This window comes from Lepidochelys kempii, chromosome 1, assembly GCF_965140265.1.
Source record: "Lepidochelys kempii isolate rLepKem1 chromosome 1, rLepKem1.hap2, whole genome shotgun sequence".
In the NCBI taxonomy this organism is placed as follows: Eukaryota; Metazoa; Chordata; order Testudines; family Cheloniidae; genus Lepidochelys; species Lepidochelys kempii.
Genome location: NC_133256.1, coordinates 308452044 through 308468442, shown reverse-complemented (window position 1 = coordinate 308468442; position 16399 = coordinate 308452044). Strand labels below are relative to the sequence as shown.

The 16399-nt window shown below is 49.8% G+C and overlaps 1 protein-coding gene across 2 annotated transcripts; it reads left to right on the top strand.

Moving 5' to 3' along the window:
• The first annotated feature begins 4068 nt into the window (after positions 1 to 4068).
• On the top strand, positions 4069 to 6565 carry FEZF1 (FEZ family zinc finger 1). 2 transcript variants are annotated; one of them, XM_073331696.1, is made up of 5 exons: positions 4069 to 4491; positions 4642 to 4863; positions 4990 to 5124; positions 5379 to 5511; positions 6126 to 6565. In XM_073331696.1, the coding sequence occupies exons 1-5, from the start codon at positions 4069 to 4071 to the stop codon at positions 6422 to 6424; spliced, it is 1212 nt and encodes a 403-aa protein (XP_073187797.1). In that variant the 3' UTR covers positions 6425 to 6565. The 2 variants fall into 2 exon arrangements, with proteins under 2 accessions (XP_073187797.1, XP_073187788.1); XM_073331687.1 differs by having other exon boundaries at positions 4069 to 4863.
• Positions 6566 to 16399: the final 9834 nt, after the last annotated feature.

Below are 16399 nucleotides of genomic sequence, written 5' to 3'. Positions count from 1 at the left end.
TTAAACGCGCGTAGAGATATGTCATGAGAATAATGCAAGTGAGCAATATCAAGAACATAGTTTAGGAGCGAATGAAATGCAAAACCGATTACGGGGGGAAAGAGAACAGCACCTTTCCCAGACCGGATACGAAATTATTGTTCGGCGCTCAAACTTTTGCCCTTAATTCCTCAGAAGGTTTTTAACTCTGGGGAGGTCACCTGGGGTCTGCTACTTCCCCAGGCAGAACAGACCAGACTTCCCTCTCCAGGACAACCCACTCACCCCTTGAACGTCTCTGGAGAGAAGGGCCAGAGATTGGAAAAAAGAAAGGCAAACAAATGGTGAAACACCCCAGTTAGAAGACAGCCGAAAACGCCCTTTGAAAATAGAAGCAGGCAAGCTGTCACTCTGACCACCGCGAATCATTTCAGGAATACCTCCCTTCAGCGCCAGCTGTTCTGTTGGAGAGGCGCTCGTAGTTTACAGACCCTCGTCTAATATCGCTAGAAAACCGAGACCCTGAGTGAAATGCAAGGTCCGGGACAGGAGCAGAAAAAATCGTTACGCTGCTTTAAGAGCGTAACTAGATTTTCAGCAATTTTTGCACTCGCAAAAGTCCCTTCTCTCAAACAGAGGCTGAGCCTGCCAAGAGATCCGTGCCTCTGTTTATTAAGTTGGCTTGCACACAAGTTTTCAGCTACACTAGATACAGAGGGGAAAATATCCATTAACAAATAATGAATAATCAAGATTTCCAAAGCTCCCTCTTTACCACTTCAGCGTTAAGAAGGCCAGTATTATCCTAATGGACGGGCTGTAATTGCTGCTTTGGGATATTTACACTGCTCAAATGACATTACATATATGTTACTTTCCAACACATGTCAAAAAGTCAATCCCAAAAAGACCAGTTAAAAGTAACCTGTTAACCTACCAAGTGGGTGGGATTTGAAGCCTCCAAACCCACCCCGTAATAATTCCTTTCTTTCCTATCAGCTAAGAGGAAATTTGTCGAGATCAAATTTAATGTAAATTGTTCGGAAGCAGGAAACTCCGCTAGAATAGGCACGAAATAGACCCGGGAGGTTTACACGCGAGAAAACGAAGATCTCTCAAATTGGACCACGTGACCCCCGCACAGGTTCGGGATCCCTAATCTGATTTTATTTGTGTCCCTGTCAAACTCACTCAGACGCAGTGTTTGCAGTTTCTCTGGTGCGCCTTAAAATCCCTGCCCCGCCGCTGGAGGAGTCCCTGGGCTTTCGGTGCCAAGGCAGGAAGCAGCAGGTAAGAAGAGGGCCCCGCCTATGGGAACCTGATCAGCGCTTAAAAGGCAGCAATTAGAGTCTTAACCGCGACCCATCTGCCGCGGGACCTCTCGCCCTTTGTCTGCGCCCAGGAGGGAGCAGCGCCCAGCGGGAGAGGAAAGAGGACAAACGTGGAGCTCTGCCGGGCACCCTCAAGTCTGTGTCACCCAAACCCCGGCTCGCCGAACCCCCAGCTCGTCCCTTCTGTTGGCCCAGCCCTTGCTCTCCAGCCCTTGCTCAGCCCCCCACTTGCCACTACTTCAGCGGCCCCAGGCATCTCCCCACACCGCTGCCCACCACTCACAAGCCTCCCCCCGCAGGACTCCGAGGCCTTGGGGCTTTTGTCCCCGCCAAAGGGGCTCTGATCCCGCGCTATGGGGGAGGTTTGCATGAGCGGGGTCGCACGCCCAGCTGTGCTCCCAGGGCAGGGGTCACAGGCTGGTGCCCTGGGAAGGGACGGGATCCCGCCCCCCAGGGCCCATGTTGCTTCGCCAGCGTGAAGCAAAGCTGAACTATGAGCCCTGGATCAGTCTGTCCCTGCCCGCCCCATGGTCCTGGGGGAGCCCACCCTCAGCCACCCGTGCATCCGGGGCAGGGAGACCTCCCACTGCCAGCATGCCTAGAAGGGCCCGCCCTCCCAGGAGGCCTGCTGGAATCGCCACCCACTTCACCGCCCCACCGACTGCGGGCTGCCAGGGAAGAGGGGCCCTGGGTACCTGGCTCTCCAGATGTCTGCTCCACTGGGAGAGGCGGATCCACCCTTCTCTGCCCCGGAGGGGGCGGCGAATCAGCCCCTTGTCCAGCTTCTTCTCCCCTGCACAGTGCAGGGGAGGCCGTCGGGGCTGGATCCGGACGGGCTTTTGTAGGGTTTCTAGCAGGGCGTTACCCTGCCCGGACTCCCAGGTGGGTGTAGGGCGACCTCTCCCTGCCAGCCTGACCCCATTTCGGGCGCCTCCATTGGAGCCCGCTGGAGTCTTCCCCCTTAAAAAGGTCCAGGGCCTTGGTCCATCCCTCTGCGCCTGCTTCCGTGGGCCCAGAGAAGGGCTTGCTGTGGTGGGGGGAGCTGGCATTGTGGGCTGGCTATTGGTGCCCCCTAGCTGCCCCCTTTCGCCAGCCTGAAATGCGGAGACTGGAGGGAGCCAGTATGGGCGACATCCCCCAGCCGGCTGTGCCCGGGCTGGACTCTTCCTCGCCTCCCACGTGTGTCAAAGGCCCTTGGGAGCGGCCAGGCACGGAGACGCTCACGGGGAACATGCAACAGGCACCTCCGGGCGGTGCAAAAGGGGCGGCTGCTCGGCCACATCCACCCCCCTCCCAGGGCCCCAGAAAGCGTCAGCAGCCCAGGAGGCGGGGGAGGGGACCTACCTGCCCAATGCAGTGGGGGCCCCATTCACGGCAATGTCCCTGCCCAGGCGCACATGCAGCCTGTTGCTTCGCTGCCTGTAGCCGAGAGGGACTGTAGGCAGATTGGTCAGGAACTGCAGGCCTCTCTCGTTATATAATGCCCGCCAGTGGCCGGGGCAGACGGGAATAACTGACACTTGCTTTAGCGGTAGATTATCATGTCTGCAAAATGAATAGATCGGCCACAAAAGTAAAAATAAATTGATGGCAACCTCCTCCTCCTCCTCCAGCCACGCTGCCTTGCTGCTGTGCTTTGACTGTAAACAAGCGGAGCAAGGAGCCTGGCTCCCTCTATGCATACAGGGTTCTCCCGTCAGGATTAAGGCCTCTAGGCACTGCTGAAACACACCGAGAGTGTGTGTATGCATATATATAAAGTATCGGTTTGGGCAAGCTCTTCCTCCTTCCTCCAGATTGTGATTCAACTTTTGGTTATTCGGTCTCAACTCGGCTTGGCCCCAGTGGTTTCTGTCTAGCCATTTGCGTTTCAGTTCTGGAGTGATCGGATCTGGGGCAAGGTCCAGCCCCGTTGCTTGGCTGTCTTTTCCAAAAGACCAAAGCCCTCCAAGCCGTGGCGTCAGCCCCCGACCAGCGCCTGCCAGAAGGGCAGCGGCCTCAGAGCGTCCAACCCCCCCCCCCCCCGCCTCCTTCCCCACGCCAGAGCCTAGGCTGGAAAGTGGCAAGGAAACAATCAGCTTCCCCCAGAGCCGCTTCTCCTGCCGCTGCCCGCTCGCCCGCAAATTGGGCTCTGTTTCCTTATTTAGCACGTGGACAATGATTTTATTTGCTGTCACTTAGAGCCAAACAAGAACATTGATGTCGGTTCAGCTTGGCCTCTAAAGCCTGGCGAAACAGATTGCGAATAATAATAAAGAAGAGAGGGAGGGGGCGTGCGAGGGGGAAGGGGGGAGAGAGACACCTCCTTCTCCTGGAGGGGGAGACTGCGTCTCCAATGAAAAGTAGTCGCTTACTAGGGGAGTTGGGAGGGGGGGTGTATGGGGGGGACTTTTCCTGTTGACTGTTGGAAGCGAATTGAGCAATTATCTAGTTTACCTTCTCCTCTTGGAAGTTAACGATTGGCGAGATCTTGGCTGCGTTATTGACACAACACTTTCTATTGATAGAAGTAAGCAGCGATTGTCCTTAAGTCACTGGTGCGCCAAAGTAACCTGTGATGGGCTGGCATGAGTCCACTGGACCGGGAAGGCTGGTTCCGCCGGCGGAGGCTCTAATGATGCTGGTGGCGGCGACGGTGCTGGTCTCCCTCCTTGCAGATCAGTGACCAGAAAAAGGGGGAGAGTGGGGAGAGAGAGAGGGGGGAAAAAAGAGGCGTCTACCAAAGCGGCTCAGACAGGCGAACAAATGCAAGCCAGCCATGGACAATAGTAGCCACCACACGGCGACCAAAATCTTAGCAACTTCTCCAGGCAGAGAGAGCCTGTCTGCTCGAAGCAACATGATCAGCACTTCTAAACCCCTGGCTTTCTCCATCGAGCGAATCATGGCCAGGACTCCAGAGCCGAAGTCCATTCCGGTGCCGCCCTTCCTCCAAGGATCCGTGCCCAAAGGAGACCCCAAACACTCGTTGCATCTCAACTCCTCCATCCCCTGCATGATCCCCTTTGTCCCGGTGGCGTACGACCCCCTCCCCAAAGCGGGGGTGGCCGGATCGGAAGCCAGGAAGGCTCACTTGGACTCCTCTGCCTCCCCCTTCAGCTGCGGCGATCTACTGAACTGTGCCCTGAGCCTAAAAGGCGATTTCTCCCGCGACGCCCTGCCCCTGCAGCAGTACAAACTGGTGAGACCGCGAGTGGTCAACCACTCCTCTTTCCACGCCATGGGAGCGCTGTGTTACTTCAACCGCGGCGACGGCCCTTGTCACCCGTCGTCCAGCGTCAACATCCACCCGGTGGCTTCTTATTTCCTCAGCTCGCCTTTGCACCCGCAGCCCAAGGCGTACCTGGCGGAGAGAAACAAACTGGTGCTCCCGTCCGTGGAAAAGTACCCTTCCGGAGTGGCCTTTAAAGACTTATCGCAGGCTCAGCTCCAGCACTACATGAAAGAAAGTGCCCAGATCCTATCGGAAAAAATCGCGTTCAAGAGCTCGGAGTTCAGCCGGAGCTCTCCCAGCAGCAAGCCCAAAGTTTTCACGTGTGAAGTTTGCGGGAAGGCAAGTAACTAACTTCCTTTGCTCGCATAAAGTTTCGATCCATTTGTCTGCTCCCGTTTTAGAACTATCACCCCCCCCAGTTGCTTTATGATTCTAATTGTTTTTTTTTCTGATTTAACTTTCAAGGTATTTAATGCACATTATAATTTAACTCGCCACATGCCAGTCCACACAGGAGCCAGACCCTTTGTTTGCAAAGTTTGTGGCAAGGGCTTCAGACAAGCAAGCACTCTCTGCCGGCACAAGATCATACACACCCAGGTGAATATCTCTCACGCCTATTGCACTGCGTATTTCCACCTGGTTTTGCTGATCCGATCCGACAAAAAAAAAAAAGAAAAAAGAAAACTATTAAAACGGGGTCATTTGGTCGGGAGGCGTTTGTTTTTGTTTTCGTTCGTTTTTTAAACAGGCTTTGCGTCGGTTTCACGTCTCTAGAAAGCCACAGATTTCCAAGCACTGGAAAGCGCTTTGCCAAGCACTTCAATATTTGCTTTTGTTTTGTTTCCTTATAGGAAAAGCCTCACAAGTGTAACCAGTGCGGCAAAGCGTTTAACCGGAGTTCCACTTTAAACACACACACCCGAATCCATGCCGGCTACAAACCTTTTGTTTGTGAATTTTGTGGCAAAGGATTTCATCAAAAAGGTACAAAGTCTCAAACCCCTTCTTGTTGTTCTCCTCAGAATCCCACCCCTAGTAGGTAAACAATCAAAACAATTTGCAGGAGGGCTTGCTTTATTATTTATTCATTATTATTTTATTTTATTTTAAACCCTTGGCTCAGTTTTAACCCGGAGATCAACTTTTTATGTTGAATACTCGGTATCTGAAGTGTCCGATTTAAGCTTGTAGAGGAGTGGAAAAAAGAGAACTTTCGGGGTTTTTTTCACATTGCAAGATGCAATTTCCAACCTACTTGAATTCCCCCACCCCAAATGCAATTTGTTACTGTTCATCTTTTTGCTCAGTGTGAGAATCTTTGTTTAATATTAATCTTGGATTCTAGTAATCCTCATGCTATCGTTTAGAATTTTTTACAATACTTGTTCTGTGTGGTTTATAAATCTGGTTTTATTCAGCGCTTTACCGTGTGGTTCTAACAATCAATTTCCTAACCGGAATATTGTGAGTGGGTGGTTTGAGTTGTGTTTTAGTTAAAAACGATCAATTGACAATTTCATCTTGAGCTGGGGTTTGGGGATAGGGCAAAGCGCTCTCCCCGGTGTAGCGTCTGTGACCCTTGACTTGTCTGTTCCCAGGTAATTACAAAAACCACAAACTGACCCACAGCGGCGAGAAGCAGTTCAAGTGCAATATCTGCAACAAGGCTTTCCATCAGGTGTACAACCTGACCTTCCACATGCACACCCACAACGACAAGAAGCCCTTCACCTGCCCCACCTGCGGCAAGGGCTTCTGCAGGAACTTTGATCTCAAGAAGCACGTCCGCAAGCTGCACGACAGCGCCCTGGGACTGCCGCGAGCCCCTGCCGAGCCGGGGCCTGACCAGGAGCTACAGCCGCCGGGCCCGCTGCTGCAACAGCCGCACCATCCGTGAGGGAACTGCGAGCCCGGAGCTCCGCCGGTCCTACTGGCGAGGAAAGCAACCCAGAGCCCCGCGTTGCAACCATCCGCCTGCTTCTTTGCATGCACCTGTTAAGCGGTTTTGTGTATTACGCTCTACTTGGCCACTAACATTGATGGACTGGTCGTTTCCTTCTTTTTGTTGTTGTTGGGTTGTTTTGTTTTGTTTTCTTTCTTTCAAGACTCGCTTTTTTTAACATCTCAGGGTTAGAGATGGTTTAAAAAAAAAAAAAAAGCCAAGCCAATTTCTGCTGTATTTATTGGGATCTGTATTATCCGAGCCGGGAATGCTGCACCAATTAATTATTTCGATGTGTGTGTGTGTGTGTATATGTATGTATTGGTTCTGCCCTGTCTTCGGTGCCCGCTGGTTGTCCCTTCTTGATAGCTCCCCTCCTTCCCCCCCCCTCCCCTGAATATCGTATCTTTATGGCCAGAGCTGGTTCACTATGTACGGATTTGAATTTCAGTTTGATTCTTGCACGTGGAAAATGAATTCGTTGACCTGGTGGAAATAAATACTTGGAGCGTGATGATTGAATCATCAAGGGCGCATTAGCTATTTACATTATTCAGCTACCAGACCAATGATCCTATTAAAGAGCTGTGATCCCACCATACCGCTTCCTAATGTATTGATAAGGAAAGGCTGGGGGCGGGCGGATGATAGGTAATACCAACAGCGAGGGGCTGTGTGTGTGTATTTATGTTTAAGCAAAAGGGAAGATGGATGGAAATCAAAACTGTGGCTGATGCCAGGTCCTTGAAATGCTCCAAGTGTTAATCAGCAGCTCTGCTGTGAGCTTAGGCGCTGGTGTTTTCTGACTGCAAACCTCTCCTGTTTTCTTGCCAAAACACTGAAACAACTGCTAAAGACTTTAATTAAGAGGGGGTAATTAGCTTGGATTTATCAAAGCCGGGTTGTTAGAAGCTGCCAATCCAGCCTTAAAAACTAAGCACGCTCCTCCCGGTCGTTGCCTAGAAAGAAAGCGGGGTGGGAGAATGGATGAGCCCGGGAAGGAGATCTTATTTTATGTAATTATTTTAAACCTCTCCTGTGCCAAAACAAAATTAACCTCCCCCCAATCGGGTGCTATCCTCAGCCATTAGTAAAAGCAGCATCTGTAAGGGGCTTCTTTTGCTACTATTATTTATTCGCCTCCTCCCCAAAAGAGATGGGAGCCGCACGCTGTGCTCAGAGCCAGGCCGGCCGCGGCCCGGCTGCCCCACGTAACCCTCTCCCAGAGCGGGGGGAGTTCGGGGCTCGCCTCTGGGACGCCTTGTTTAGCATGAAATAGACAAACTCGCCGGGAACATCTTTTCCAGAGGGCGAGGGCAGTGGGCAGCAAAATGGATGCGGGCGAAGCCGAGCAGAGGCGCCAGCTGTGAACCAGCCTCATGTGCCCTTAGCCGCTTCTTCGCCCTCCGCTTGAAGCGTTTCAGAGCCGTTGTCCGCATCTGAATTTCGGGTCGTGTTGTACTTCAGAAAGGAAGGGCTTGGAACGGTCCCCTTCCGTGTCCCCCCCCCCACGCCCACCCGAAGGGGGCCGAGCTGAAGTTACACCGAATGGGTTTACACCGAGCTGAGGTTACACCGAATGGGTTTACACCGAGCTGAGGTTACACCGTCTGCTGCGCACTGCACCTCGGCAGGACGGTGTCTGACACCCACGGCCGCGCGTGGGACGGCAATGTACCGACCGGGCGGAGAGCCGATCGAGAGGAGCAGAGCCTAAGGGGTTCCGATGCTCTCCGGGAGACAAGGCGGGAGACTAGCGAGCATTGCCTGGGCACGGACAGAGGGCACAAGGGCTACGACTGTGTGGCCGCAGGCACCAGGGAGGAATTTCAGGGAGCGTGCGAACTAAACAGATCCCCGACAAATGATCAGCTCTTGGGACGTTACAGCCGCTCAGTCACGACCTTCGCGTCCCGGCAGACCCCTGGAGGTACGTGTCTCCCAGCTGCGTGGTACGTTGTGTTCTGAGCAAATATTTGGACAATTCAGGTTTCTTTCCCGAGCTTAGAGGATACAATGCTTCTGGCCCATGAACGCAGATCTCCAGGTCCTGGCTGCGAAGTTCTCAAAGGGATCACACGATCACACCCAGCTCTTCCCTGTGTTTCCAGGATCTGGACTGGCGTCCGGATCCCGGCTCTGTAGAAGGGGTCTGCAGCGGAAGCGAGTCGAGCTGGTTGTAGGGACAGGCCTAGGAGGTCAGGTCAGGCGAAACAGCAGTTTGTCGTTTTGTAAACCATGAGCGGTCCCTTTGTCGTGGTGCGCTGGGGAATGGGCTGTTTGATACGAATCTGTAGAATGGGCATAAACTTTAAACAGACTTCGTTTGTCTAAATATGTGTTGGAAAGTGCTGTAAACGTGGAAGTAGTCTCCCTTTCACATACCTGAGGTTAGCCATTGGGGCTTTAAGAGAAGATTTTATTTGTAGAATAAACAAATCGGTTGAGGTGCAAAACAACGCATCTGAAAGGGCAGCTAAGGTTGCTTGCAGAATCGCTTTCCATTTTCTCCCCAAACTCAGATCCTATGGTGAGATGCCTGAACATTGGATGGCGCCCTGAATGAAATGGGTATGAGAATACTAACTAATACACTGGCGATGGAGCAGTTAGATCCCCCCCCAACCACCACTTTCTTTTTACCCAGTATACCAATGGTATGGTGGGCTGGCGGAAATGGAGAGAAGGGAGACTGTTTAATCGGGTCAGAGTGCTGGTGGTTTTGTAGGTCAGAACAAAAAGAGACGGAAACAAAAACTACAGGTGGATTTAGTTTGCCCGAACATTTGTTAAATCATAGTAAAGATAAGGCGACCGGGAAAGAGGCAGACACCAGAGTATTGCCCCAAAGTGCAATTTGTATGGAAGGCACGTTTGCTCAGGTCTGTGTACGAACTGGATTAGAAAGTCTGACCCAAGAATTCTGAGAATATTAGGGGCGGGCGGGGAGAGGATTTGGGGTGTATCCCAATTCCCCTTCTAACCAAGAGCCGCCTACTGCGCAGGAGAGAAACGGGAGTCAGGACTGGAGCCTGTCGGCGGGCGGGCGGGCGGGGAGGGTTTGGGTTCAGCTCCCTCGGTCGGGATTCCCTGTCTTTGCGGGTGCGCTTCAGGGGCCACTCAGTCTTCCGCTGACCAGTGTCTCCCCGCAGACGGAAGGAAGGAGGCGGGCCCGAGTGGCTGATCGGCAAAGTAGAAGGGGTTCAAAGTAGAAGGGGCCAGGCAGCTCCGGAGTTCTCCGCGGCGTTGGCTCTGGGGCGGCACTGTGCAGCCTGGCTGCCCTCTATTGCCCTCTCGCCGCCTCTCCTGCGGGGTCACCGCGCCTCTCTTGTATATCAAAGCAGTTTCAGGCAAAACGCCCGATGCTTGTGCCGTGGAAACCGACGGAAGTTTGGCGCCCATGGGAGCCGGATCGGAGCCGGCCCCGCTGCGTGCGGGGAGTGAAGGGAGAGATCAGCTGGCAGCCGCGAGTAGCAAGGTTCAGCTTTCACACCTGTTGTTCTTCATCGTCCGTGTGAGGCGCGCCTGGTGCCCTTCTGATAAAGTCCTCTCCTCTGGAGACCTCAATAGAAAAAAAAAGGAAGAAACGAAACACGGCCGAGGCGCAGGGAGCCTGCTAAGGTCGTAGTCAGTCCGCGATCCGCAGTCGCCTGTGTAGGAGCCTGGGGAAAGGAGAGTTTCAATCGGCAGCAGGGCTGAACTGACGGAGCAGAGCTGGCTGGGGAAATCCGAGCAAAGGCCGATGTTAAACACTGACTAGTGTGGCTGGGTTTCACACACAGGAGCACTGGCCGTTGCCCACTCTTCACCTAGATTTCCAAACTGCCCCCTAAACACTCAGGACTAAGGACTAGGAAGAGGGGCAAAAACCATGGCGCCCTTCCGGGTGACTTTGATGTGAGGGTGGAGATGGGGGGAGGGTTCATCTCCGAGGCATTTGTAGTCCTATCGGTCTTGAATCTGACCTGTTGTAAGATTTGTGTGTGCTATAAATGACCAGAGTGGCAAAATGGGAAGCCCCCCACCCCCCGCCCAGTTTCAGCTGCGCTACAGTGGCGCTTCAGTGTGGACGCTCTGGGTGAGGTTCTCCCATCCCTGTAGTAAATCCAGCTCCCCAGAGGAGGTAGCTAGGTCCCCAAGAATTCTTCCCTGGCCCTAGCACTGTCTACACACCCCTGAGCAACATACCTGGGTGGCGCCAACATTTTAGTGTAGACCTGGCCTCTGAGTTACCAGAGGGTAGTTAAATACCACGGTCCAAAGCAGAACAAGCAAACGCCAAACAGCCACAACCCAATCCCCTTTCGTTCAAAAGGAAACTATGGAGGAGTTGAGCCTCAACAAGCTGTTTGGAAGTAGCCAAGTGCCTGACAGCCCATGTGCATGTGCAGTAATCACCTCTCAGGACATTTCCAGGAGTCATCAGGTCCCTCCTGCAAATCGTTTAGAGTTCAGCAGGGACAAACTGCAGCTGAGATGTGTGAGGGTGGGGACACCCATCACTCATCACATTCTTAGGGGTATAGAACGGCTTCCCTATGAGGAGAGATTAATAAGGCTAGGACTTTTCATCTTGGAAAAGAGGAGACTAAGGGGGGGATATGATAGAGGTCTATAAAATCATGAGTGGTATAGAGGAAGTAAATAAGGAAGTGTTATTTACTCCTTCTCATAATACAAGAACAAGGGGCCACCAAATGAGATTAATAGGTAGCAGGTTTAAAACAAACACAAGAAAGTATTTTTTCACGCAGGGCACTGTCAACCTCTGGAACTCCTTTCCAGAGGGTGTTGGGAAGGCCAATACTATAACAGGGTTCAAAAGGGAGCTAGATAGATTCATGGAAGATAGGTCCATCAATGGTTATTAGCCAGGATAGGCAGGAATGGTGTCCCTAGCCTCTGTTTGCCAGAAGCTGGGATTGAGTGACAGGGCATGGATCATTTGATGATAACCTGTCTGTTCATTCCCTTTGGGGCACCCTCAAAGTGGCTACTGTCAGAGGACAGGATACTGGGCTTGATGGACCTTTGGCCTGATCCAATATGGCCGTTCTTATGTTCTTAACCCCTGTGCATGTCTGGGTTACCTAGGCCTAGGCGGTCCAGCAACCTAGTAATGAAGCCCCTGCTTGACTGAACTAGATTGAAATGAAAGATTTAGCGCGTTTGTTTCCCCGGCCTATATTATCACATGATACCAATGATGTTGGTAGTAAACTTTTAAAATGTCCATTGACTGGACTTCACCAGTCGTTAGAGAGACTAGTGGGTGAGGTAACATGTTTTATTGGACCAACATCTGTTGGGAAGAGAAATGAGCTTTGGAGTTTCAACAGAGTTCTTCTCCAGTTCTGGGAAAGATTTCCTGCAGAAGAGCTCCAAAGCTTGTCTCTCTCCCCAACAGAAGTTGGTCCAATACAAGAAATTACCTCACCTACACTGTCTCTCTAATATCCTGGGACCAACACGTCTACAACAACACTGCATCCATCAAAGTATCCAGTACGGTTTCCTTGCCTATCACTGGCACACTGGGGTGACAGAACAGTATTACAACGATGTGATGCGAATGCAAATCTGCGGAGAATCTGTTATCACCTGAGGGATGAATTTAAATGATGCCTGCACTGTAAATCTGTTCTCACCACCCTGTGATGTGGGGAAAGGGGAGAAGGGAAGCCAATAGTTACTGGGATAACACTACTGAAAAGGAAATCGCTCTCCTCCCTCCCCAAGGGCCACCTTGCAGTATTGGGACTACTGCACCCACTACTAACGCTCTGCTCGTTCTGCAAAGAGAAGGGTCCAGCCCCCTTTCGCCAAGCCGGCTCTCAGGCAGGCTTTATCTGTTGAATACCCAAAATTGCACCAAAAATTGATCACTAGGAAAGATATCAACACCCTGGATCGGAGTCTCATAACGAGGCTTTCTGCAGAAGGAGCTGAAAAGTTCCCTTATCAGCTGAAAAATGCCGATACAGTTTCCGGAGGAGCAACATCTATTCAGATACCCCCTTTGGTTTGCTATCAGAGTTGTATTTGTATAACTCCACTTCTGCAGTTATGTGGTGAACTCCTGGCCCTGTGACTTCAATAGGGCCAGGATTTCATCCATATGCCTATCCATATGCTCTAGGCTCCCTGGACATTACTGAAAAGCACAACCAAATTAATGCCCAGGAATTAAAACGAAGCAGTTTAATTCACTAAAATTCACTGCCAGCAAAGCAAGCAGCTCAGAAACTGAAGTTTTCCTACAGTTCCTCCACTAATTCCTAATTTGTTACCATTCCTCCCTGATTCCTGTGTGAAAAAGCAAACTTTACGGTGCAGAAGCAAGTGAGTTATCTGCATGAACGAGGGAGACTACATCTTGCCCAAAAGCTTTAAGGCAGCCAAAGCCCAGACTATAGAAGAGCTGATCCATCCCTCTATCTATCCAGTTGTTTGTCAATCTATGATACTCATAATCCCTCCATTATTGTAGTATCCCAGTGCTGCACATCTTTAATGTATTTATCCTCACAACACTCTTGTGAGGTAGGGAAGTGCTATTATTCCCATTTTGCAGATCGGGAACTGAGGCACAGAGATACTAAATGGTTTAGGAATATGATACTGGAAAGGACCTCCTGGGTCATCACATCCAGTGCCATGCTAGGACAGGCAACCTTATTGTATAATCCTATTAATAAATGTATCAAGCTACATCTTACAACTAGATAGTGTGTTCCCTCTTTGTGACTATTGGAAACCTTCTCTAGACCCTCACTCCGCTGAGGGTTAGAAACCTTTTTCTAGTTTTTGGCCTTAATTTGCCCAAATCACATAAGAATGGACATACTGGATCATACCAATGGGCCATCTAGCCCGGCATCCTGTCTTCTGACAGTGACTGCTTCTGAGGGAATCATAGAATCATAGGGCTGGAAGGGATGTCGAGAGGTCATCTAATCCAGTCCCATGCACTCATGGCAGGACTAAGTATTATCTAGACCATCCCTGACAGGTGTTTGTCTAACATGTACTTAAAAATCTCCAATGATGGAGATTCCACAACCTCCCTAGGCAATTTATTCCAGTGCTTAACCACCCTGACAGGAAGTTTTTCCTAATGTTCAATCTTAACCTTCCTTACTGCAATTTAAGACCATTACTTCTTGTCCTAGCCTAAGAGATTAAGAAGAACAGTCCTTGTCCCTCCTCCTTGTACCAACCTTTTATGTACTTGAATGAACAGTTACAGTGGGTTTTCAAGTGATCCATCTTCTTTCATCCAGTCACAGCTTCTGGCAGTTGGAGGTTTAGGGATACCCAGAGCATGAGATTATGTCCCTGACTAATCAGGCAAATAGCCTGGCTAATAGTTGGCTAATAGCCATTTATGGACCTATCCTCCATGAATTTATGTAATTTCTTTTTTGACCTGGGTTAGTCTTTTGGCCTTAATAACATCCCTTGGCAACAAGTACCACAGGTTTACTGTGCATTGCGTGAAGTACTTCCTTTTGTTTGTTTAAAACCTGCTGCTTATTAATTGCCTTGGGTGTCCCCTAGTTCTCGAATTCTATGATGAGGTAAATAAAACTTCTGTAGTCACTTTATCCAGCCCATTCAGGATTTTAAAGCCTTCTGCCATCCCCTCCCATAGTCATCTCTGTCCGAAACTAAACCATCACAGTCTTTTTTAATTTCTCTTCACATGGAAGCTGTTCCATACCCTTAATGATTTTTGTTGTCCTTCTCTTTTCCAATTTTAATATAGCTTTTTCCGAGCTGTGACGACCAGAACTGCACACAGTATTCAAGGTGTAGCCATACCAGGGATTTATATAGTGGCACTATGACATTTTTGTTTTATTTATCTCCCTTTCCTAATGGTTCCTAACGTTCTTCTAGCTTTTTTGACTGCCACTGCACACTGAGTGGATGTTTTCAGAGAACTATCCGCAATGATGCTAAGATCTCATTCTTGAGGGTTAACAGGTAATTTAGATCCCCATCATTTTGTATATATAGCTGGGATTGTTTCTTCCAATGTTCATTACTGTCCACATATCAACACGGAATTTCATCTGCCGTTTTGTTGCCCAGTCACCCAGTTTAACCAGATCCCTTTGTAATGCTTTGCAGTTAGCTTTGGTCTTAACTATCTTGAGTAATTTTGTATCATCGGCACATTTTTCCACTTCACTGTTCATTCCCTTTTCCAGATCACTTATGAATATGTTGAACAGCACTGGTCCGCATATGAATCTTTGGACTTCCCTCCCCCGCACTATTTAGTTCTCTCCATTGTGAAAACTGGAGGGAGAAGGGCTAGCTGCCTACAAGGAAGGTACCTGAACAGGAGCAGTGCTGGGGAATAGGGCAAGGGAACTGGGGAGCTCCTGCCTGGTAAAACCCCAGGCTGCAGGCCTTGGTGAAGGCCTACATAGGTACTGGGGCTGCAGAGGGGCAGCTCGGGATAGGAAGAGGCAGCTGGTCCTACCCCATTGCCAATGATTAGTGGCCATTACAGACTGCAGTCTGCCCCAGTGAGCGGGAGCTAGATAATGACTGGCGGTAGCCACTGAGGCAAGGTGGGTTTAGAGGGTTGGCTGTTTCCCTGGGAGGGGAAACCCAAAGTGTGGGGGTACTGCTGGGGGCAGAACTCTGAGGTAAAGGGCACTGGCGTCTGGAAGGGACATGGGGGCCTAAGGCAGGTAAGACACTGGCCAGTAGAGGGTGCTCCGAAGCTGGAGTTAACCTAATTCCCTGGATGACCAGCAGGAGGTGCTGTGCCGGTGAGTCATCGACCTCCCTACAGACGCCTAAAGAATTCTAATAGGCATTATTTCTCTTTCAAAAAGCCATGTTGACTCTTCCCCGACATATTGTATTCATCTATGTGTCTGATAATTCTGTTCTTTACTATAGTTTCAACCAATTTGCCTGGTACTGAAGTTAGGCTCACTGCCTCTTAATTGCCAGGATCGCCTCTGGAGTTTTTTCTGAATGCCTGAAAATAGGCATTACGTTAGCTAGCCTCCAGTCTTCTGGTACAAAGGCTGATTTAAGCCTTTAGTTTATATACCACAGTTAGTAGTTCTGCAATTTCATATTTGAGTTACTTCATAACTTTTGAGTAAATACTATCTAGTCCTGGTGACTTATTACACTTACATTTTTCAATTTGTTCCAAAACCTCCTTTACTGACACTTCAATCTGGGAAGGGGTATGCAGCCTAAAAAGTTTGAAAACCCATGCTCTACAGTGAAGACGGATGCAAAGAATTCATATAGAGTCACTGCAATGGCCTTGTCTTCCTGGAGTGCTCCTTTAGACCTTGATTGTCCAGTGTCCCCACTGACTGTTTGGCAGGATTTCTGCTTTTGTTGTGCTTAAAAATAATTGCTGTTAGTTTTTGTGTCTTTAGCTAGTTGCTCTTCAAATTTTTTCTTGGCCTGCCTTATTATACTTTTATACTTGCCTTGCCAGAGTTTATGCTCCTTTCTATTTTCCTCACTAGGATCTGACTTCCAATATCTAAACAGTGCCTTTTTGCCTCTAATCACCTCTTTTACTCTGTTGTCCAGCCATGGTGGCATTTATTTTTGGTTCTCTTACTGGATTTTTTTTAATGGGGGAGGAAGGGGGTATACATTTAGTTTGAGCCTCTATTATGATGTTTTAAAATAGTCTCCATACAGTTTGCAGGCATTTAACCTTTGCAGGCATGTTCCTTTTAATTTCTGTTTAACTAGCGTCCTCATTTTTGTGTCATTCCGCTTTTTGAAATTAAATGCTACGGTGATGGGTTTCTTTGGCATTTTTCCCTCTACAAGAATGTTCAATTTAATTATATTGTGTTAGCTATTACCAAGTGGTTCAGCTATATTCACGGCTTGGACAAGGTCCTGTGCTCGACTAAGGACTAAATGCAG